The following is a 25,409-nucleotide window of genomic DNA, read 5'->3' as shown; positions in this document are numbered from 1 at the left end:
GTACAGTCTTACAACAAGGAGCTAATATTGATAAAAGTTATTTATTTACATACACACATTCACCTCAACACGTTACCTTTTTGAGAGGCATGCTTCTCTGTTTTCCCCTGGTATTCAAAACCCACAGCAGACTGTAGGAGAAATAATACAGTTATAAGCATTTCTAAAAAAAAAGTCCGACATTAGTAGCCCAATAGTCTGCTTCAACAGAAAAATACTCAGCATAAAAGAAATCAGAGCTTAGTGATGCTCTAAGCCTCTTGGTTCTGGAGCATAAGTGTCTGTTTAGATTTCTGGGCCAAAATCCTCAAAACATTAGAGAAGAACAGATCCATTAAGCTATCTTTCTCAGCCACTGCCAAAGCAGATTGTTCCCTGAAGTACATTAGGGTCTTGTCAGGTTTAGTGATTCAGTACAATGGAGCTTCCACCACTTTCAGTGGGAGGTTATTGTACCAGTCTTGGAAAGTTTCCCCACTTTGATAGCCTAGTGGTTCAGTTTGCTAGGCACCCCAAACCATGCTAAATTCCTTCACTACTTGGGGTTCATCTTTCCGTTCACATAAACTTATGTAGCTTGGCTAACTGGCAAGTTTTTAATCTTTTCTTTCAAATCGGGCCATCCTCCAACTTAATTGTGGGGGAAGAATTTTTGCTTCTTAAGAAAGTATTAATATCCATAATAACCAAAGCCAATTTACTGATATGCACAGAGTGCAGTGCTAAAAATGAGGGACAGCGATGTTTACACCTAGCAGTAGCAGTTTTTAGCGTGATAAAACCAATACCTTATATAAACTGATGAACGCAACTGCTGTAAGTAACTGCAGTACTGTAGGAAATTACTTACCTGGTCAACTCTATCCATTTGTACTCCAAACTTGCCTCCAAAACCTCTTACTGAGTCCACTTGGGAGCAGTGTTTAGAAAGCTTAGATTGATATTCATGGCCAACAGCTGACTGAAAGAAGTTAGAAATCCAAAAATGGATTACTGCATCTAACAAAAATGGTAACACACTACACTTAGTAAGTCTGAAAACAAAAGGTTTGAGACTAGGCACCACCTAGAGGCCTCTTTATAATTTATGTGGCTCTTTAGACATGCAACTTGTCAACTTGTCAGCATTAGTAGCAGTTGCACAGTGAAAGCCATGCATGTTAAGGGTCCAATTCTGCAAAATACCCACGTAAAGATTTCTCATAGGAATAAGAATCTGTAGGATTGTGTCATCAAGTTGTCAATATAGTCTTAGGAAAGAAAGTGATCAAAATCCCAGGAAAGAGTCTGGCAGCACTGACTATATACTTGGTGTGTGTGTGTTTTTTTACTCAGGATTTATAAATTAAATTTATAAACTACAGAGGTGGTAAAAGGAAAGATATTGAATCAAATCCTATTGCCATGATCCAAGGGAGCCCTCACTTCCAATAAAATACAAGGAGTGATAATGGTGTATGCAGCTATCGACCATACACAGTAGAAAAATCATCACTACAAACTTAAACACAAGATACTTCTTGGACAAAAGAAACTTAGTAGAATTCTGCAAGTTTAAAGCAAAAGGCTAACATCAAAGGGTGCCTAGACTGAATGCAGCATTCACATCCACCAGACATTAAATTAATCATTGGATAGAAAGAAAATTATTCTAATATAAGCTATGATGTGGTATTAAATTAAAAAAAACAAAAACAAAAAACAAGAATTCTCATAGCCTAAAAGAAATAATCATTAATTTAGGAAAACAGGAATGACAGTTCTGGAAGATAACACCATCCATTGATCCAAAAGTTACGCAGATAGAAAATGTACTCTCTCATATACTATGTTAATTCTAGTCAAATGTCATTAGCTGCCTCAGATCACTAGTTTACTATTTGAGCCCCATGCAACTTGAACAACAAAATGTGTTTCTAGGAACACTATGCTTATTTCACTTTATTCCACAATCACTTCATTACACTTTGGCAAGGAATTTTTTAAACCAGAGAGAGAGAAAAGTAATCCGACTCTATTTACAAACAACACACAGTTATCACAAATTCCTGTCTTTGCAAGGAGACAAATTCAAACAGAGAACAGATATCTGCTAAAAGACTAATGGTGATCACTGAAGTAAAATCAAAATAATTTCCATTGCAGTAGAAAAGTAGGCAGCTAATTGTTGAAAGGTATTTGATTACTGGAGTAAACATTAAAACTAATATAATTGAAGTTGGTTCCCATGATCATTGGCACATTTCTGTTTTATGGTACAGAAAGCTAGAGTTATGGCTGTAAACACCTTCCTGCTAGGGCTATCGTTTCCATGAATATTTCAGTTAAGTATGTGACAGGAAGCTGCTAGACATTCTCTTTCCCAAAGTCTATATCAGAATAAAGAGATGACTCTTACCACTTCCCCACCATTTGCTTTTCAAGTTATCACTGTTATACAGTATAAAATGGCAAGTGACAGTACAAAGCACATTACATCTCTTATCAGTCAACAGCTTTTCCAAAGCCTGGTTTCATGACCATTTCACAGCTTAATGTTTTTTTTTCCCCTCCCTTCTGTTCCAATCAGTCACTGGAACATGAGCCAGGCATAACATCTTAAAGTACAATTATGTCACACTGAATTACAAAGGAGCCGGGAGTAATCTTCAAATAAGACAAGATGGTATGAAATTACACACTAGAAAGTGCATCTTACTCTAGCTACTGATAAAGCTTCAAATTTGCACTAATATAGCACTAGTATAACCCCCAAACTCTGCACTCTGTGTCCAAACTGAATAATTTGGTCAGACACTGGAAAACGTGACAAGTGTGCCTATGCTGAGTGAGAGGGCTCTGCAATTATTAGTCCAATCTAAGGGCTGCTGCCACAGCCCTTCCACAACTCCTCTCCACGAATGAAAAGTCTGCTGCACATGGCTCTGCCAAAGATTGAGGAGCTGAGTTCTGTGGCATAGATCTCTAGCTCTGGCTCACAGCATATTGTCCAATGCAGTGGAATGGCAATGGTTCCGCTGCATCAGGCCCCTCTGTACCCATGGATCTGTAGATGAGTGGGGGGAGGTAGAGAATTGGTTTTGATTCAAGTGAACATAACCTTATATCAGCAGAACCCTGGCGGCTATATAATACTTGTGCTTTAGTTTTTGATGGTTTTGAGAACAATCTGCACTGAACATTTGGCCATTGAGGAATGCTTATTTTTCATTCTCAGCCTACTGGGATACGCAAAGAAGACTAAAAACCTTGATTCCCAAATCAGCATCTTTCTCTGTAGAATACAGTATTGCTTTAATATTTCTGGCAGACATATATGGAGTACACTGGAATTTTAAATTCAGCTGACCATCCCTGACACAAGACATTCAATAGGAAGATGTTAGGTGTAGTTCCATACTGGAATTCTCGAATATCTTATTAAATGAGTCACCTGGGCTCAAACTTCTACCATCTACTCTGTCCAGAGAAGCGTTCGGGCAACTGGCCTGAAAATTGTATGGGAACATGTTATCACTGAAACACATATACATTTCTTAACACTTACCCAAGTTGCTTCCATGAGTCAAGATGACTGATAAATACAATACAAAAATGAGACATGCACAGCCCATACCAGAATCCAATAGACTGCATTTTGCAATCAGCCTTGCTTTGGGAAGTTTGCTGCTGATTCAGAGAGCCACTAATAGGAGTGTCCCAAGTTGAAATCCTTGTGAAATGAGCAGTTCAGTACTGGCATAAAACATAAAACTGGACTCTTTTTTTAAATGAGCACAAGGTCACCAGAAGCCTTGGCTAGCTAAGCAAAAGGTGAGTTTTCAAAATACCTCCAGCTGCAAAGAATTATATTCTCAAAACAGAGAGGTGAAGCTTTGCTGAACATAATATTCTGAAGCAATTGTCCACTTACAAAATGTGGAAATTATGAATCTGAATATAATAAAGATGTTGCCAAATTCTGCATGTCAACTCTGATTTATATGTAGGTTAGATACTTCTTTATAATTCTGACCAACCCAGTATGTCTCTTTCATGTAGCTTGTTGATAACGTGTGGTGGCCAGTTTTCAGTGACATTAATGATTTTTTTAAGGGGATGGAAAAAAATGTTCAAAGCAGTACAGATAATTTATTCACACATCTTTCAATAACTTTGTGGAAGATCGGTGGCTAAATCCCACTGCACTGTTTTGAAAGTCTTAAACTGTATGTTTAGCTAGATGTTTTTCTTCCTGCTTTATCAAATTCAACTAATTAAATCTGTACACTATCTGTTTTATCTTTTTCCATGGCACCAAATCAGAATGGAAAGCGTCTCTTCCTATTTCATAACTAAACACCAAGTGTCAAGTACTCAAAGATGTATCTCTGTATATTTAAAATATTCAAAAGATTGATTTAAAAAAAATCTAGCTCCCCTGGAAACCGGTGGTGAAGCAGTACTCTGGTAGATTTTAATTAATCCTGGAGCTCTGACCCATGCAGTTATGCAAGTGATCAGTTAGGTACACATCAAACTTATGACACAGACTTCAGGGCAAAATCCTGGCCCACTGAAGTCAATGGTTAAGCTCCCATTGAGTTAAAAGGAAACAAGATTTCGCCTGCAGTGAAGAGCTAGGTAGATGCTCTTGGAAAGGAAAGGACTGATCTTTTAAAGGATAAATAATTGTATGCTATTGTGGTATCATTTTAAAGATCTGTTTGTACCATCATGAGTACTGATGGGGCAGACATCCAGACAGTTAAAATTTTGTTCTTTTACGGAAAGTTAAGTGTTACAAATACAGCACTATCTGCAATATTTGTTATTAACTCTGTTCCCCTCCACCCCATCCACTTAGAAGCAGTCTTAGCATTTGTTTATTTAATGGATTCAGTTAGAATCCTAAATGGATGAGGGGAGGCATAAGTAGCCAGCATGAGAGAGCTTGGAGTCCACAAGGTAGACTTAATAACTTAATCCAATAATTCTCTTAGCCTGTTTTAAGGGTACAGAGGGTTATATAGCAAATTTCTGTGAAACAATAGGGCCCTGCCTACAAACAAACCAAAATCTGTTGGATATGATTAACAGGTAATGGAGTATCTTGGAAGCCATCTTGCTAGGTACCCACAAAGTTAATTAAGCAAGAAACTAAAATGTAATCTTATTTAGGCCTCAATATTTTAGCTCTAATTTTCTTATAGTACAGCATTGTGCTGCAATGATATTACAAGTTGGATAACTAATGGGGGCAGATGAGCAACTAGAACAACTTCTAGTCAGCATCTTTTACTGAGAATACCATCAGTAAGCACGCAGTTATTTTAAAAAAAACCTAAGGATCATTAGTATTTATACTTTGCACTGATGTTGACAGTGGTTTTAAACATTGACTCAATAGTTTATATTTCAAAGATGATAGTTGCAATCTGCCTAAAATACAAAGCCATTTTCTGGCTATCTGGGTTATTTCTCGCTGCTCATTTTTTCATACTTTTTTGAAGTGAGCGCTAGCTTCTAATTCAAGAAAATATAAATACATATATTTATTCATTCATTCTTAGGCAGTCTCAAGTACACAAAGAATTGATGCAGCAAATGAAATAGAAAATGGATTTATTCATATCTAGGTGCTTTCTTAAATTAGAAGTGTATCTTTAGAAACCTACACATTTACAGGAGGAGAAAGACCACAGGGCTATGAATTTTTGTTTATTGCCTGTGACCTGTCCATGATTTTTACTAAAATTACCCATGACTAAATCTTAGCCTTACTAATGAGCACATGACACGAGCAAGCAGACCAGGTCTAAAAATCACAAGACCAGGAAGAGGTGTGGAACACCAATGCATCAGTTCTCAAAAAGGCTTCCCTTTGTCATTCACAGATGACCCATTAACTCCCTTGAGTAAAATGAGACACAGGACCTGATCACACAGAGCCTAGATCTACAGAAAGGTTTTACAAGTATAACTAGCGTTAGTGGAGTGATAATTTTGCTGACAGTTACATCAGCAAAAGCCCTAGAGCAGACACAGTTATACCAGAATAAAGATGGTTTATACTGCCATAAGTTATTTTGATTCCCAAACTGGAATAATCTATAGCAGTATGAACACTTTTATACAGCTATAACTGCATATACACTAGGGAGTTTGCAACTTTTACTGTACTGATATAATTAAATCAGCAAAACTTTTATATAATTCACAAAAATAATCCCATCCCACTGACTACAATGGCATTTACTTAGGTGAGTAAGGCTTGCATTATCAGACCCATCCGCAATACATCTCCTGAGAAGACATTTTACACTTACTTTATCCATACGGTCTTGTTCCACACCAAACTTCCCTCCATAGCCACGGGAAGCTTTTGGTCCTGTTTCAAGCTCTTTCTCCTTGAGGCTCTGGTGTTCTTGGAACACATTCTCTCTCAGTTGGTGAATGCTTTAAAACAGAGAATCTGGTAGTTATATAATAAATTTTATAGACATGGTTAACGTTAAGACTTCCTCAGAGACAAGACTTTCTACTTGATGTGCTAATTTTGCACCCAAAAACCTGATCTTAACTTTAGGATTAGAAGATAAATGCTGGTAAGTGTACAATATGTATTTAATTTTTTTTTTTTTTAACCCTTCAGTACACCAAGCACTTCAAGTCTGGTTTTAAGAACTCTGACATTCATTTCATTGTGAAATCTGTTTTTAAAAACCAAAAAATCCAGAACCCTTCATTTTAAGATCTACCATCCTGCATTGGGGCTATAACAGGGAAGAGTAGTTTGCTATTTGATATTAATCCTGAAAAGTTGATTACCTAGTTACCAAATATGATTTTTTTTTTGTTTACCCTATCTAGGTATTTATATGACCCTCATCACTGTAGCATTCTCTCTTCCCCTCCTCCCTTCCCCCTCCTTTCTTGTTAGTTCTCCCCTAGTGGGGGTTTTTTTTTTGTGTGGGAGGAGAAGGGGAAAAAAAAGACTGTAAGCTTTTCATGGCAGGGACCATCTCTTCCAGTGCATTTGTACAATACCTACTGCAATGGGGTCCTAATCCCAGTTGAGGCTTTTGGACATTACTCTAATATAAAACAAGGAGGAACTGAAAATAGGTTGATTTCCTTTCCCCTCCGCCAAGCTCTCTCTCTGGAAATAGGAAAAGAGGCTGGATGTAGAGGGAAAACCAATGATCTGTGCTTGACACTTCTCACATGAGTTTAAAGCTGCCTAAAGCATAATTGCTGTATTTAGCCTGTAAATATCAGCAATGTACTCCAGAGAGTAAAACTGATCCCTAAAGTACACAAGAATTGCTGTACTGGGTCAGACCAACAGTCCATCTAGCCCTGTATCCAGTCTTCCAACAGTGGCCAGTGCCAGATGCTTCAAAGGGAATGAACAGAACAGGGCAATTATCAAGTGATCCATCCCCTGTTGTCCACTCCCGGCTTTAGTCAGTTAGAGGCTTAGGATACCCAGACCATGAGGTTGCATCGCTTATCATCTTAGCTAATAGTTATAGTTCTGGCCTTCACAACATCCCAGCAATGAGTTCCCCAAGCTGACTGTGCATTTTATGAAGGTGTATTTCCTTTTGTTTCTCTTAAACCTGTTGCCTATTAATTTAATTGAGTGACCTCTGATTCTTGTGTTATGTGAAGGGGTAAACAACACTTCCTTATTCACTTTCTCCACACCAGTCATGATTGTAGAGACCCCTGTCATACTGTCCCCTCCTTAGTCATCTCTTTTCCAAGCTGAATGGTCCCAGTCTTTTTATTCTCTCCTCACATGGAAGCTGTTCCATACCCCACTTTTGTTGTCCTTCTCTGTACCTTTTCCAATTCCAGTTTTTTGAGAAGAGGCAACCAGAACTGTATGCAGCATTCAACGTGTGGGCATAGCATGTATTTATATAGTGGCATTATGATATTTTCTGTCTTACGATCTATCCCTTTCCTAATGGTTCCAAACATTGTTAGCTTTTTTCACTACTGCTGCACATTGAGCAGATGTTTTCTGCTCAAAGTAGGCCATTTAACTATTAAAAATAATTCCCTATTTTCAGCATTTGTGACCTTTTACTCCTTCAGCAAACAATGGGCACCTACATACTGCAGTGACTAGTGCCCTATGAATATGTAAGATAGAAGGAAGAGCTAGAACACTCTTTAGCTTTCAAAAGCAGAAGTCAGTTTTGAGACTAAAATTTCAGGCATGCCTTGTTAAGAAGTACGAGATTGAGAATTTGGTTGTAAAGGCACCTTACCATTTAAACAAGCTCGTGAGCTGATGGTCCATTGTGACACATGCATTTTCCTTTCAGATAGAGGCTAAAATATTGTTACAATATATTTTGGCAAGCCAGAATTTTTAGAAGTTAGGCTGACAATTTTTTAAGCCAGTTCTAGGAATATAGGGCCTAAACCTATCCCCAGGAAATGGAGCTATGTGTACCACCTGCCCCAAAAATGTCCATGCCATATGGTGATATACATCTTTTCACCTGAGCACAGCTGAGCACCAGTGTGTAATTGTGAATATTACAAAGAGCAATTGTACAACCTGTAGCCAGAAAGCAAGACTTTTTAGGTGCCTGCAGTCACAAAGGAGGCAAGAAGAATCATGTTTCCAGTGAAGAAAACACTATAACATCAATTCTTATCTTATTTTACAACTAGAGATGCTGGGAGCCATAAAGGACTAGCAACTTTGGAAAGGATTTGTGTAACCAATGCTCTATAGAGAGCCTCTTGTATTTTATCCATCAGGATGTAAGTTACTAAGGATCTGAACTTATCAAAAATTGCCTACATTAACAGTCACAAAGGAATCAAGAAGAGCTAGTTTACTTGATGTGTTCTTGATGTCCAGATCCTTGCACAGTTTTAGCACCCCAGCGCTGTTCTTTCTCACTCACATCATTCTGTCAAAGACATGTAAAATAAGTTAAAAACTATTAGACTTTAACCCAAGATTTCAGAGTTTCAGCACTTTGAAGGCCTTAAGGTTCTCTCATGCCACTGAAACAAGATAGATTAGTTAACAACCTCATTGCCGCATTCACCTGTTTCTACTACAACCACCTCCCTGTCTTTTCTGTCATCGCCAATGAATAGAACACACTCCTAGTTCAAAATCATTACAAAGTCTTCATTTAAACCCTTCTCTTTTTCCTTCAATGCCCACCTAAATAAAGCAATTTAATCAATCACACGCACACAAAAGGATACTACTTATTTTCTCGTACAGGCTGCCAAATATTTCCCATCTACTCTTCATATCTTGCTTAGATATAGCTCTTTAGAGCAGGAACTATCTTCATCATATAGCATCGTTAGTGCTTAAATAATAAAGTTTGAGAACCATACAGTAACTCCTCACTTAAAGTTGTCCTGGTTAACACTGTTTTGCTGCTGATCAATTAGAGAGCATGCTTGTTTAAAGTTGTGCAATGCTCCCTTATAACGTTGTTTGGCAGCCGCCTGCTTTGTCCACTGCTTGCAGAAAAAGCAGCCTGCTGGAGCTAGCTGGTGGGGGCTTGGAACCAGGGTGGACTGGCAGCCTCCCTGTCAGCTCCCTGCTCCCCTAAGTTCCCTGTGTGGCAGCCGCCCAGCAGGCTATCAACAGGCTATCAACTTCCGCAACCTCCCTCCCCATACTGTCATGTGCTGCTCCTGCCCTCTGCCTTGGAGCTGCTCCCTGGAGTCTCCTGCTTGCTGGGGTGGGGGGGGGCGCTAATGTTCCCCCCCTGCTCCTGCACCCTGCTTACCCCATCTCCATAGAGCAGGGCGGAATGACAGGGCTCAGGACAGGGAGCTTGTAAGCAGCAGCTGCTGTCTCAACTTCCTGATCTAGTTTAAAAGGGAATGTACTTAAAGGGGCAATGTGCATCTCTCCCTCTCTCTCTCACACAGGGTGTGTGTCTCTGTCTGCCATGCTGTCTCCCCTCCCTCCATCTGTGCTGCCTTGTAGAGTATGAGGCTACATTAACAACAATGTGTTAACCCTTGAGGGCTCAGCCAAGTGCTAGTTCATCATTTACCAGTAAGGCATTCCCTGTAAGAAATATCCCATCCTCTTCCATCCTCTGACTTCACCATCTCAACCAAGCTTAGGGTGACCAGATGAAATGGACAAAATATCAGGACACATGGGGGAAGCAAAAAAAAAAAGAAAAAGAAAAAAAAAAGCGGCCGGAGCCGAGTTGCCGAACCAAAAAAAATAAAAAAAAGCAGCCGGAGTGGCCAAAGCCCCAATATCAGGCCGTGGGACAAAGAACTAAAAATCGGGACATCTGGTTACCCTAACCAAGCGTCACAATCATCATTGCTGTGTACAGTATTAAATTGTTTGTTTAAAACTTATACTGTGTATACATATATATAATATAGTCTTTTGTCTGGTGAAATTTTTTTCCCTGGAACCTAAACCCTCCCTCCTCCCTTTACATTAATTCTTATGGGGAAATTGGATTCGCTTAACATCGTTTTGCTTAAAGTCACATTTTTCAGGAACATAACTACAACGTTAAGCGAGGAGTTAGTGTACCTCAAAATCAGGATCTGTCTCCCAGTCATCAGCTCCATCACTCTGGTTGACTGAAATGGCATGACCTGCAGTAGCCTTCCACATCTGAAACACCATCAAATGAAGTACTGTCACACTGGAGTTACATTTAAATTCATTTCACATTATGACTGGGTTGATTAAGGACTAGTCCAATATTTCGAATATACTAGAGAAGTAAATTATTTAACTAAACAACATTCGTAATATTGGCAGTTACAGCAGATGTGGTTACTAATAGTATCAGTTGTCCAGTTGCATTTGCAAACCAGACTGATAGCTCCCTGTGGTTTTTCTATTGGCATTAAAAAAAGGCCAGAAATAATACCTGGAATTCTTTCAAAGAGAATGAGGAAGTTTCTTCTGGTAAGAGTCAAAATGTGTGGGCTTACTTCATTTATTAGTAACATGTGATAAACCATTGATGAGCTCTGTTCAAATGGGTCTTCTCATTAAAGTTTGTTTCACAAAAAGCTATTAACACTCAGATACTATATGTGTACTTATGTCTTAAAAGTAATATTTTTTCTAGCCTTTAGTAATGATGAGCACAGCAATTGCTAAATGCTATATTCTGTAGGTTCCTTTCATGTTTTACATTAATGAGATTCAGATATCAAGTATTATGAAAACAATCTGAACAATTTAAAATGTTTGAATACCATTTTGATTTAGAAGGCATTTGTCCACTTTCAGGCAATAATAGTACACATACTACATTTTTAAAGATATTCATTGATTAAAAATATGTACACATATTATTACTCTGTTTGCATAATGTTTCAGTATAAAGCAGAAGGAAAAAATCCCCCTAAGTCCGCCGCAGCTCCCCACAGCTGCCCGCGCGGCGCTCCCCAACTCGGCTCCGGCCAGGGATGGGGAACGGCTCGGAACCGCAGCCTGACCACGGTAAGAGTTGGGCGGGCAGCTGTGGGGAGCCGCTACCTGCCCTGGGCAACTCCACAGGTCTGCCCACTCCCCCCTGCCGGACAAGCATGGAGCCCAGCCAGGAAGCTGTGGCAGACCCTCCACCTGCCCACGATGAGAGCAGCCCCAGCCGTGTCCCTGCCCCCAAGGTTCCCCGCCCGGCTGAGGGCACGTGGAGTGTCTGCGACTTTGTGTGGGTGCCCCACAGCTGCCCACGAGGCTCTCCCCAACCGGGCTCCTGTAGGGAGGACGCCTTGGAGCCTCAGCCTGGACCCCAGCATAGAGCCCTGCAAATCCATGGATGCGGATATCCGCAAAAATTATCTGTGGATATCTGTGGATCGGATGTGGATACACATTCGTGTATCCATGCAGGGCTCTAGACATAGGTGCAGTATCTAGGCATAGTTAGTATCTTCACTAAGAAGGACAGTGGTGCAGCTGCACCATTGCAGCACTGTAAATATAGACCAGCCCTGAGGTAGAAAACTATGGAGTAATCTCTAGGGAGGCCTTAAAAAGAATAGGAGCAGAGAAGACAAAAAGGCATGCTAACCTTATATACCTCCCCATCTCCAGTTTCTATAAAAATTAAGGACAAAACATTAGTTAAACCACTCACTCTCTAAAATTCAATATTTTCAAGTTTTTTAATTTAAAAACTAGGTTTTCTGCATTTATGCCCTTATCTTTAGTATATTCTCCCATTCAACTTTGTGCCTTTTTCCATGCCACCCCATATACCAGAAATTCCCTCCCCTCTAAAATCTGCCAGTCTTCATTCAGAACAACTCTTTTAGCCACACACATTTTTGAGTCTCAACCATTTTAACACTGAACCTCCACTTGGTGTTTCTGTTGGACTGCACTGTCTGATGTTGTTTGATTGTAAGTGCCTTAGGACAGGGAACATAATTGCTTCTGTTCTGCTAGAAAGACTGAGGCTTGGTCTATACTACAAATTTATGTTGGATTTTCCTACACCCCTGAGTGATGCAGTTACATTGACCTAACCCCAAGTGTAAACAGTGCTCTGTCGACAGGAGGGCTTCTGCAGTGCCAGCTATATATATATATATATTTTAATATATACATAAATGTTCCAAGTATGTGCTTTTACATGCGATTACACTATTCTTCCATTTCTGTCAGTCACCTAGGGAGGGATCCAAAAAAGTATTTTGGTGCCTAAACCCCAGACTCAAGCACCTACGTCCATGCAATCCACAAAACTCCCACCGAACTGTATAGGCACCTAAACTTACTTGATGCCTATACTTCTGCCTCAGGCAGTAGTATACAACCTCTAGGTATCTGGTCACCTATCTTCCACCTAACCCCTAGGGCAATTCATGAACCGGGGAAGACAGGCCACCTAAGCTGTGTGCAAGGGCCCACTACAACAGGTGTGTCCAGAGGGAGCCTGCCAGATTTGATCCCATTCAAAATTGAGTAGGACCTTATAACTTTTAGTCCAGTGGTTAGAGCACTCCCCTGGGATGTGGGAGACCCAGGTTCAATTCTCCTTTTGCTAACAGAGCAGGAGAAAGTATTTGAACAGGGGTCTCCTACCTCTCAGGAACATGTGCTAGCCACTGAACTATGTAGGGGTCCCTCAGTCTCTCATGATGATTGTTCTCATTGAGTTAGAGAGAAAGAATACAAGTAACACTGTAGTCCAGTGGTTAGGGTGCTCACCTGGGAGGTGGGAGACTCTGGATCCAAATCCCACGCTCCAACCACTCTTTCATTATTTATCCACAGTGGAACTGCTTCAACAGAACAGAGGGAGCCCCTGGTTCAAATTCTCTCCTCCTCTCTGGGGGGAAGGGAGGACAGGAAATGAACCTGGATCTCCAACATCCAAGATGAGTGCTCTAATCACTAGGCTAAAAATTAAAAGATCAGCACCACACCACTTCCTCCTCAAGCCATTTTGCTGGAAGAGAGGCAGGTGCCTAACTCATTCTCCACAAGAAACACCTTAGGCACCTAAGCCATCTGACTCCAGGTGGTGGTATCCATTCGTGGATTGTCATGTAGGCCCCTCCCTGCAGCCTGGACTTAGGTACTTATCTCTGTGAGAAGTGTGGGGCTTAGCACCGACCCCTCTGGTCAGCATTTCTCATTGGCTATCTTAGGCAGCTCCCCAACAAATAAACTGGCTTTTGTGAATTACATGGCTGTTCAGTGTTTGCACTGCAGCCTACAAGTTACAAGATAATATCAATTCTGAGTTTAGCAATATTCAAGCCTAACTCTGAATGTATTTGTTTCCTCCTCAACCTTGTTAAAAGTGGTAATCAAGAAAGACTGGAAGCTGAAGGACTTTTTATAAACAGTATTTTAAAAAATCCTGGTCCGAGACTATACTATAACAAATGTCCATCCTCTCCCCCCTCTGTCCCCCAACCAGAGTTCTGTTAGGGTAACTATAAAGATATAGCAATAATAATTAAAATCAGATACATTTTCTACTAGGCATAATTTGCAGCCCCACCATAATAGGTTTCCTCAGTAATTGCTGCTCTGGCAGATCTCTTTCCAACTAGACTACAGAGAAACATGATCCATACTGTATCCAGGAGTCACTGACTCATATGGTCAAATTTCTGGAAAAAGGGAACTGCAGTTCAAAACACACAGAGACTAAATATATGCTTTTGATTTATCAGGCCATTTCTGTCCTTTATTATGTTGACGAATCACCAGCCACAGAGTTTTCCACAGAGCATATTTGGAAGTAGTGGGAGAAGGGAGCTTGAATTCCTCAACGGGCTAAGAACAGGTTCCCTGAACAAGAGGGAGGTGCCAGTCAATTAACTCGGTCAGCAATGCTATATCTAGAGGTGCTTGTTGGAGTCAAAATAATGGATGGGTACCTGTCAAAATGAAAGGGCTAACTGCACCTCTTTTCCCTTTGTGATCTCTCAGAGTGTACCCATTCAGATGTTAGGCCTCCTGCCTTTGCCTGTCTCAAGAGGAATTTTGCAATTCTCCCACACCTCTCTGGGAACTGAGGCCTGTGTATCCACCATTATTAACCTGCAGGCCCAACTGAGTGCAGGCACCTTTGGAAGCCTGTGACCAGTGATCACACAGCTTTCTTCAAAACAAACCAAAGCATTAGAAGAAAAATGGGATTTTAAAATGGCAATAGATGCAAATCCAACTTAACACCCTCCTGGAACCTAGAAAGGCATAAAGTCTCCAGACACAGCCAGGGGCAGTTGTGTGTCTTGGTCTGGTTCCCCTGAACAGTTTAACTACTGGACCTCTCTTGAGAAAGGGACCCTTTTCAATCCTGTCAGAGCTTCTTTGTTCTAATCGGTGTTCCCAATCCATCTGGTCAAAACCAGTTTTGTAGGTTGGAGGAGGCAAAAATAATCAAAGCTAGCAGTTTTGGCACTGTCCCTTCTGTTTGCTGAGAAGTGCCTACCTTCATTCAGTATTCTACCTACCTACCTATTTTTTCAGACAGCTCTTTACTGAGTTAACCCAATATAGTCACACGGTAAGCATCCCAATAACAAGATCAACATACAATACCTATGAATATTACTGAGTAGCTCCAAATCCATCACAGTACCCAATTGTGGAAGTCCTACTGGAAAGCACCAAGAAAGCCATTGAAAAAGAAGTGTATTGCACTAACTATTTACTGTCTCATTCAGGATATAACCAGTTTTCTACCCCAGATAGACATTGAAAGACTGTCAGGCCTGCAGGGCTATCAAGCTTTGACAGTTTGAACGAATGAGGTTGTCACACACAGAAATAACCTGTGAGTGAGACAAATGAAGAATCTTTCATCACCAGAGGCCATGTTAAAAACCAGACTTAAAATTAATCCCAGATGACAGGTTTCAGAGTAGCAGCCGTAAATTTGTTAGTCTCTAAGGTGCCACAAGTCCTCCTTTTCTTTTTTCCCAGATGACAGTGACTCCTTCCAAAGGCAAACGAATTAGGAGTCAGCTGCGCCTAATGATGCTTTGTTCCTCATCTGTCTGATTACAGAAAGACACTCCGTTCCCTCCTGAAGTCTTATACAGAGACAGCTGCTGTAGGCCCTGGAATCAGTCACACCCATCTGCATTTAATCACAGATTCAGTAGGGGATGAAAGAAAAGGAGTACTTGTGGCACCTTAGAGACTAACCAATTTATTTGAGCATGAGCTTTCGTGAGCTACAGCTCACTGCATCGGATACATACTGTGGAAGCTGCAGAAGACATTATATATACACAGAGACCATGAAACAATACCTCCTCCCACCCCACTCTCCTGCTGGTAATAGCTTATCTAAAGTGATCATCAAGTTGGGCCATTTCCAGCACAAATCCAGGTTTTCTCACCCTCCGCCCCCCCCACCCACACCCCACACACAAACTCACTCTCCTGCTGGTAATAGCCCATCCAAAGTGACCACTCTCTTCACAATGTGTATGATAATCAAGGTGGGCCATTTCCTGCAGAAATCCAGGTTCTCTCACCCCCTCACCCCCCTCCAAAAACCACACACACAAACTCACTCTCCTGCTGGTAATAGCCTATCCAAAGTGATCACTCTCCTTACACACACACACTCACTCGCATGTCCCAGGGAGAGGGGGGGACTAGCTGAAGGCTGTGGTTAAACAGCCACAGTTCAGGAGGACGGGATAAGGGGGGGAGAGAGAAAACAAAGAAAGTTAGTCATGTAGCTGCACAGTGCGTATCAGGGGGGAGTGCTGCAGACCAAGTCATTAACACCCCTCTGGGGCAGCCAGTATCCTGCCCCCGCCCTAAGCCTCCCCCGCTCAGACCGCGGCACAGAGCCGCAGCTCCGTCATCAAAACGTGGTGCTCAGCTGGGGGGCGGCGGGTTAACCCGTAAGAGAAAGTACAGTTCGGGCGCAGCCTCCTCTAACCCCACCACCTTCAGCAGCCACAGTCGCCCAGCCCCGCCCCCCACTCAAGCCAGGGCAAGCCCAAGACTAGCTCCCGCTAGCTTTACTGGGGCTAAAAGGGAGAGACGTAGTGAACCAACCCCGGATCGGTTGTCGTCCCCCCCCCCCAAAAAAAAGAGGGGGTGGGTGGCCTGACTTCCTTTTGACACCCACCGCTTTGAAGAGCAAAACAAATGGCACAGAGATGAAGGCGGCCGCAGCATCCCCCGGGGGAAAGGGGAGAATACGGAAAAGCAAATGTCTCCTCCTCATCCCCAGCTTTTTGCCCAGGGGATTGCGCCCATGCCACTTACTTTGTTCCCAGCTCACTTCCCGACTGCACAGCTTCTGCAGCTGCTGCTTCCTAGCTCGGCTGCTGTTGCAATTTCCGTTTCTCCCAGACTCCCATTTCCTGTTCTTCCATCGCACGTCAGGAGGGGGGGTATGGCGGCACAAGCTCCAGGGCTGCTGGGGTTCCGCCTGCGGCCCGAGCCGCGCTACCCGAGTGCCCCTGTCGGCTTGCCGCCCGGCAGCTTCCCGGATCCCTTTGTCTGCGCCAGAATCATTCCTTCTGGGCTCGGAGCTGCTCCCTAGACCGCACTCCGGGAAACCCACCGTCTCCATTGCGCTTCCCACTCTCTCTGCACCTCCGGCAGCTTTCCAGAGCCCATTACGCAGTTCTCTGGTGCTGCGCCTTCCTGCTGCTGCTCTGCGGAGCTCATTTCAACATTATTTTTATTGCTTATTTCAACGAGTCAGGCTTGTCAAACTGGGAGAACCTGAATGAGCCACATGAAAGTACCAGTCTCGAAGGATTGCAAATTCCGGGGGAGCGCTTAGATACATACTGTGGCGATGAGACCTACGGAAAACACGAACATCGAGATGCCTATTAAACGGCTATAAAATACAATAAAATAAGCAAAAAGTGGGGACTTCTTTGCCAAAGGATAAAACGTGATAACTCTACAGAGTATCGCCCCCATCCCATTGCAACAATATTGGTTAGCGTGAATTTAACCGAACAAAGGACCCAATGAAATCAAAAAGTTACCTTGAGGTAGGGATGTTATAATTTGAATAAGGGGCATTAAATATGGATAATCTAAATGTCTCATTAAAAACACTTTATTCCAATTTTAAACCTTGCTTTATAGAGGACCGGTACTGGAAAATAACGGATTGACAGACTTTTTTTTTTTTTTTTTGCTTCTTCCCTGGAGAGAAGGTGGGTTAGTTTTTGGGGAGGACGGTAGGTACTTTAGTACTTTCAAACGTCACATCCTGTCCTTCCTGATTTTGTGGAAGGACTTGTTGGAGAGCTCTGATGTATATGGCTTTTCATCTCTTTAATAAAGATTCAACAAGCACTTCAATTAAAATCCCCTCTTCCGTCTCCCTTCCCCGACAGGTCAATTGGCCATTTGAATTAAATAAATGCTACTGGTTTAAAGTCTGAGTAAAAATTGCTCAACCTCAATTGATATGGTGATTTTACTTGCTTGATGTGGTTATGTAGTCATGCTATAGTTCATAGTCTCAGAAAAAAACAGGAGGCAGACAGGAAGTGAATTTCTAATGTAAAACACATCCCTCCTGCCAAATAATAAAGAGGAAAGAGAAAAGTCTCTCTTTCCAAATGAACTAGACTTGCAAATCTGAGTGCTACATGAATCTATCAATACAATATTTGAAAATGAATTTCAATTACATGGGTGGAAAAAAAAAAAAAGGTTATTTGAAGTGCTTTCCATGGACTTCCATCCAGCCCAGTATCCTGGAGGTCAAGGTAAGGCTTGACAAAGTCCTGCCTGGGATGATTTAGTTGGGGACTGGTCCTGCTTTGAGCAGGGGGTTGGACTAGATGACCTCCTAAGGGCCCTTCCAACCCTGATATTCTATGATTCTTGTCTACCGACAGTGGCCAATGCCAGGTGCCCCAGAGGGAGTGAACCAAACAGGTAATGATTTTTCTCCTGCCATCCATCTCCACCCTCTGACACAGGCTAGGGCCACCATTCCTTACCTATCCTGGCTAATAGCCATTAATGGACTTAGCCTCCATGAATTTATCCAGTTCTCTTTTAAACCCCGTTATATTCCTAACCTTCACAACCTCCTCAGGCAAGGAGTTCCACTGGTTGACTGTGCACTGTGTGAAGAACTTCCTTTTATTTGTTTTAAACCTACTGCCCATTAATTTCATTTGGTGGCCCCCTATATAATGTATATAATTCTTGTATAATGGGAACAAGTAAATAACTTTTCCTTATTCACTTTCTCCACACCACTCATGATTTTATATACCTCTGTCATAGCCCCCCTTAGTCTCCTCTTTTTCAAGCTGAAAAGTCCTAGCCTCTTTAATCTCTCCTCCTATGGGACCCAAACCCCTAATCATTTTAGTTGCCCTTTTCTGAACCTTTTCTAATGCCAGTATATCTTTTTTGAGATAAGGGGACCATATCTGTACGCAGTATTCAAGATGTGGGCATACCATAGATTTATATAAGGGCAAGAAGATATTCTCTGTCTTATTATCTATCCCTTTTTTAATGATTCCTAACATCCCGTTTGCTTTTTTGACTACCGCTGCACGCTGCGTGGTCATCTTCAGAGAACTATCCACAATGACTCCAAGATCTTTCTCCTGATTAGTTGTAGCTAAATTAGCCCCCATCATATTGTATGTATAATTGGGGTTATTTTTTCCAATGTGCATTGCTTTACATTTATCCACATTAAATTTCATTTGCCATTCATCCCCAATCACTTAGTTTTGTGAGATCTTTTTGAAGTTCTTCACAGTCTGCTTTGGTCTTGACTATCTTGAGCAGTTTCGTATCATCTGCAAACTTTGCCACCTCACTGTTTACCCCTTTCTCCAGATCATTTATGAATAAGTTGAATAGGATTGGTCCTAGGACTGACTCTTGGGGAACACCACTAGTTACCCCTTTCCATTCTGAAAATTTACCATTACTACCCTTTGTTCCCTGTCTTTTAACCAGTTCTCAATGCATGAAAGGATCTTCACTCTTATCCCATGACAACTTAATTTACGTAAGAGCCTTTGGTGAGGGACCTTGTCAAAGCCTTTCTGGAAATCTAAGTACACTATGTTCACTGGATCCCCCTTGTCCATGTTTGTTGACCCCTTCAAAGAACTCTAATAGATTAGTAAGACATGATTTCCCTTTACAGAAATCATGTTGACTTTTGCCCAACAATTTATGTTCTTCTATGTGTCTGACAATTTTATTCTTTATCATTGTTTCAACTAATTTGCCCAGTATTGATGTTAGAGTTACTGGTCTGTAATTGCTGGGATCACTTCTAGAGCCCTTTTAAAATATTGGCATTACATTAGCTATCTTCCAGTCATCGGGTACAGAAGCTGATTTAAAGGACAGGTTATAAACCATAGTTAATAGTTCCACAATTTCACATTTGAGTTCTTTCAGAAATCTTGGGTGAATGCCATCTCGTCCCAGTGACTTGTTACTGTTAAGTTTCTCAATTAATTCCAAAACCTCCTCTAGTGACACTTCAATCTGTGACAATTCCTCAGCTTTGTCACCTTCAAAAGATGGCTCAGGTTTGGGAATCTCCATAACAGCCTCAGCCATGAAGACAGAAACTAAAGGAATTCTTTGCTTCACTGCGATGACTTTATCGTCTTTTAAGTGCTCCTTTTGTATCTCGATTGTCCAAGGGGGCCCTACGGGTTGTTTAGCAGGCTTCCTGCTTCTGCTGTACTTAAAAAACATTTTGTTATTACCTTTTGAGTTTTTGGCTAGCTGTTCTTCAAACTCCTTTTTGGCTTTTCTTATTACGTTTTTACACTTAATTTGGCAGTGTTTATGCTCCTTTCTATTTATCTCACTAGGATTTGACTTCCACTTTTTAAAAGATGCCTTTTTGTCTCTCACTGCTTCTTTTACATGGTTGTTAAGCCACAGTGATTCTTTTTTAGCTCTTTTACTGTGTTTTTTTAATTTGGGGGTATACATTTAAGTTGAGCCTCTATTATGGTGTCTTTGAAAAGTGTCCATGCAGCTTGCAGGGATTTCACTCTAGTCACTGTACCTTTTAATTTCTGTTTAACTAACCTCCTCATTTTTGCATAGTTCCCCCTTTTGAAATTAAAGGCCACAGTGTTGGGCTGTTGAGGTGTTCTTCCCACCACAGGAATGTTAATTATAATATTATGGTCACTATTTCCAAGCAGTCCTGTTATAGTTACCTCTTGGACCAGTTCCCACGCTCCACTCAGGACTAAATCGAGAGTTGCCTCTCCGCTTGTGGGTTCCTGTACCAGCTGCTCCAAGAAGCAGTCATTGAAAGTATTGAGAAATTTTGTCTCTGCATTTTGTCCTGAGGTGACATGTACCAGTCAATATGGGGATAATTGAAATCCCCTACTATTATTGAGTTCTTTATTTTGATAGCCTCTCTAATCTCCCTTAGCATTTCATCATTACAATCCTGGTCAGGTGGTTGATAATAGATCCCTACTGTTATATTCTTATTAGAGCATGGAATTACTATCCAGAGAGATTCTATGGAACATGTGGATTCATTTAAGATTTTTATTTCATTTGATTCTACATTTTCTTTCACAGATAGTGCCACTCCCCCCCAACCCCCGCACAACCTGTTCTGTCCTTCCGATATATTTTGTACCCCGGAACAATTGTGTCCCATTGATTGTTCTCACTCAACCAGGTTTCTGAGATGCCTCTTATATCAATATCCTCCTTTAAAACGAGGCACTAGTTCACCCATCTTATTATTTAGACTTCTAGCATTTGTGTACAAGCACTTTAAAAACTTGTCACTGTTTATTTGTCTGCCCTTTTCTGATGTGTCAGATTATTTTTTATGTGAATGTTTCTCATGTGATCTGGCCATTACTTTATCCTCTTCCATCCTCTCCTCCTGACTAAAACAGAGAATCTCTATCAATAGACTCTCCTTTAAGAGAAGTCTCTGTCCAATCATAGAATATCAGGGTTGGAAGGGACCTCAGGAAGTCATCTAGTCCAACTCAAAGCAGGACCAACCTCCAACTAAATCATCCCAACCAGGGCTTTGTCAAGCCTGACCTTAAAAACTTTGAAGGAAGGAGATTCCACCACCTCCCTAGGTAACACATTCCAGTGTTTCACCACCCTCCTAGTGAAAAGCTTTTCCTAATATCCAACCTAAACCTCCCCCACTGCAACTTGAGACCATTACTCCTTGTTCTGTCATCTGCTACCACTGAGAACAGTCTAGAACCATCCTCTTTGGAACCCCCTTTCAGGTAGTTGAAAACAGCTATCAAATCCCCCCTCATTCTTCTCTTCCGCAGACTAAACAATTCCAGTTCCCTCAGCCTCTCCTCATAAGTCATGTGTTCCAGTCCCCTAATCATTTTTGTTGCCCTCCGCTGGACGTTTTCCAATTTTTCCACATCCTTCTTGTAGCGTGGGGCCCAAAACTAGACACAGTACTCCAGATGAGGCCTCACCAATGTCGAATAGAGGGGAACGATCACGTCCCTCGATCTGCAGGCAATCCATGTGCTCCTCTGCAACAATCGGCTTTCCCCCATCTCTTAGTTTAAAAACTGCTCTGCAACCTTTTTAATGTTAAGTGCCAGCAGTCTGGATCCACTTTGGTTTAGGTGGAGCCCATCGTTCCTGCATGGGCTCTCCCTATCCCAAAAGTTTCCCCAGTTCCTAATAAATCTAAACCCCTCCTCTCTACACCATCATCTCATCCACGCATTGAGACTCTGAAGCTCTGCTTGCCTATCTGGCCCTGCGTGTGGAACTGGAAGCATTTCTGAGAATGCCACGATAAAGGTCCTGGATTTCAGTCTCTTTCCCAGCAGCCTAAATTTGACCTCCAGGACATCTATCCTATCCTTCCCTATGTCATTGGTACCTACATGTACCACGACCACCAGCTCCTCCCAGCACTACACATAAGTCTATCTAGATGCCTTGAGAGATCCGCAGTTTAATCCAAGTTTATTCTGTCATATAAATTTATTAGGTGTTTTAAACAGGGATCTCTGATCATACAACTTTCAGACTAATAAATTTATACAGCCTACAGGCCCAGCAGTAGTAAAAAATGCTTGTCACCCTTCTTTCAAAGGGTTTTTATTTATAAATATAAACTACAGGAGAAGGTAAGAAGGGAGAGGAGATTGAACTGGCTAAATTGTGTTTTCTGTATGCGAGACTGTTCCTGCTCTTAAAATCTCCAAAAAAATTACTTCTTTAAAGTTTTCCCAGTTGACTATCACTTTTCTTAAATCACCTAATGAAGTGCTCACTTCTTGGTCATATGCACAAACTTTTCACTTTTACTGCAGCTGTTGTGACGCAAGCATCTGGAATACATTTGGCACTTTGCATAATGACATACACAAAACTTTTAAATATATAATCTACTTTACTTAAAATTCAGGCTGAGATTTATCTACTTTAACACTCCAAGAAGTGTTCCTACATAAAGTTAAGAATGGCATATTACTGTTATGTTTTTCTTTGGTGGTAGAGAAAGGTGGTCAAATTTTAATTAAAATTATATTAAAGATTTGTTAAAAAGTTAATACAATAAAAAAAATCAGTAGCATTACCACTTTTCTATTTGGCCTTCTACTCAATTTCCCTACCAATTCCTAATTGTTCCTCATTTTACATAAAGTAGCATTTGTCATTTTGACTACCCCATGCGAAAATGTTCTCAGCACATTCTATGGAAGACTATTCCCCAGTATTTCCCCACTTCCAAGATGTTCTAATAGACATTTTTAACTATGGACAGCTTCCCTCATTTCAGTGCTGAAAAATCTTTACAGCTTTAGGACAGCAAACTTTTCAACTGGAGGCCAGGCAAAGGGAGAGGGAGAGATTTTTTTTCTTTTTCTTTTAGTTTCATCTCTTGCTAGCGAGAAAATTCTCTGCAATTAGAAATGTATCCAGGCTGACCTACAAAATGATTGAAGGGAAGCTCATTTATGCAAGTAAAGGCAAACTGCAAAGTGTTATGTGACTGTATTTTAAAACATCACTCACAAGATTTCTCCATTCCTCATATCACATTGAACATGAAGCTGTTGACCTGGAGGGCAAGTTGAAACATCTCATCACTGAAAAATGAACTACAGAAAGGTAAAGGCAGACATAAGGTTTGTCTACACACAAGCTGCACTTTTTTGAAAACCAGTTTAAACTGGTGCAAGTCCAAGTGTGGTTCTCTTAGAGTGGCTTAGCTTATGCTTGTACTACTCAAATATGTATTTTCCTCTAAACATTCCGATATTCAAAATTCAGACTATGAGAATAATATATTAACGGGGCAGTTTGTACTTATAGCTTTCTAATGGCCAGAAATCTTTGAACTTACTCAAACTAATGAAAAGAACATTAACCTTTTTTCCTCTACGCAAAATAAGACATTGAGTGTTTAATTTACTCAGATGTGAAGTGGAAGGATATACCTTAAACATTATTGAATTACTTTCCAGACATCAGTTGAAACAATAAAATTAGGGCTGTCAAACTATTAAAAAAATTGTGATTAACTGCACAATTAAAAATAGAATACCATTTATTTAAATATTTTTGGATATTTCCTACATTTTAAAATATATTGATTTCAATTACACAACAGAATACAAAGTGTACAGTGCTAACTTTATATTTATTTTTATTACAAATATTTGTGCTGTAAAAATAGTATTTTTCATTTCCTCTCATACAAGTACTGTAGTACAATCTCTTTATCATGAAAGCTGAACTTACAAATGTAGAATTATGTATAAAAAATTGCATTCAAAAATAAAACAATGTAAAACTTTGAGCCTAAAAGTCCACTCAGTCCTACTTCTTGTTCAGCCAGTCACTCAGACAAAAGTTAGTTTACATTTAAGGGAGATAATGCTGCATGCTTCTTGTTTATGTTACCTGAAAGTGAGAACAGACGTTTGCATGGCACTGTTGTAGTCGGCATTGCAAGATATTTATGTGCCAGGTACGCTAAAGATTCATATGTCCCTTCGTCTTCAACCACCATTCCAGAGGACATTCATCCATGTTGATGACAGGTTCTGCTTGATGACGATCCAAAGCAGTGCAGATCGACGCATGTTCACTTTCATCATCTGAGTCAGATGTCACCAGCAGAAGTTTGATTTTCTTTTTTGGTGGTTCGGGTTCTGTAGTTTTGGCATCAGAGTGTTGCTCTTTTAAGACTTTTGAAAGCATGTTCCTCATCTCATCCCTCTCAGATTTTGGAAGTCACTTCAGATTCTTAAATCTTGGGTTGAGTGCTGTTGCTATCTTTAGAAACCTCACATTGGTACCTTCTTTGCGTTTTATCAAATCTGCAGTGAAAGTGTTCTTAAAATGAACATCATGTGCTGGGTCATCATCTGAGACTGCTATAATATGAAATACATGGCAGAATGCAGGTAAAACAGAGCAAGAGACATACTATTCTCCCCCAAGAAGTTCAGTCAACATTTAATTAACGCATTTTTTTTTTTTTAACAAGTTTCATCAGCATGGAAGCATGTCCTCTGGAATGGTGGCCGAAGCATGAAGGGGCATACGAATGTTTAGCATATCTGGCACGTAAATACCTTGCAATGCTGGCTACAAAAGTGCGATGTGAAAGTGCCTGTTCTCACTTTCAGGGGACACTGTAAATAAGAAGCGGGCAGCATTATCTCCCGTAAGTGTCAACAAACTTGTCTGTCTTCACAACTGGCTGAATAAGAAGTAGGACTGGGCCGACTTGTAGGCTCTAAAGTTTTACATTGTTTTGTTTTTGAGTGCAGTTATATAAGAAAAAAATCTACATTTGTAAGTTACACTTTCACAATAAAGAGATTGCATTACAGTACTTGTATGGGGTGAACTGAAAAATATGATTTCTTTTATCATTTTTACCTTGCAAATATTTGTAATAAAAATATAATGAGCACTG

General features: G+C 40.7%; 1 protein-coding gene across 2 annotated transcripts in view; it reads right to left on the bottom strand.

Moving 5' to 3' along the window:
* The window catches only part of CTTN (cortactin), a 36,788-nt gene extending 19,708 nt beyond the window's left edge, over positions 1 to 17,080 (bottom strand). The window contains exons 1-6 of one of the 2 annotated variants that reach the window (XM_074955232.1): positions 16,733 to 17,080; positions 10,547 to 10,630; positions 8,848 to 8,921; positions 6,309 to 6,438; positions 851 to 961; positions 77 to 131 (exon numbers count right to left, since the gene is read on the bottom strand). In XM_074955232.1, the coding sequence (XP_074811333.1) occupies positions 77 to 131; positions 851 to 961; positions 6,309 to 6,438; positions 8,848 to 8,921; positions 10,547 to 10,630 (454 nt within the window). In that variant the 5' untranslated portion in view covers positions 16,733 to 17,080. Of the gene's footprint in view, positions 1 to 76; positions 132 to 850; positions 962 to 6,308; positions 6,439 to 8,847; positions 8,922 to 10,546; positions 10,643 to 16,732 lie in introns of those variants that run through there. The other variant, XM_074955231.1, reaches the window with a different exon arrangement.
* Positions 17,081 to 25,409: the final 8,329 nt, after the last annotated feature.

The sequence above is a fragment of the Natator depressus genome, chromosome 6, assembly GCF_965152275.1.
Source record: "Natator depressus isolate rNatDep1 chromosome 6, rNatDep2.hap1, whole genome shotgun sequence".
Classification (NCBI taxonomy): domain Eukaryota; kingdom Metazoa; phylum Chordata; order Testudines; family Cheloniidae; genus Natator; species Natator depressus.
The sequence above is the reverse complement of the archived record's forward strand: the minus strand, read 5'-3'. Positions and strand labels throughout refer to the sequence as shown.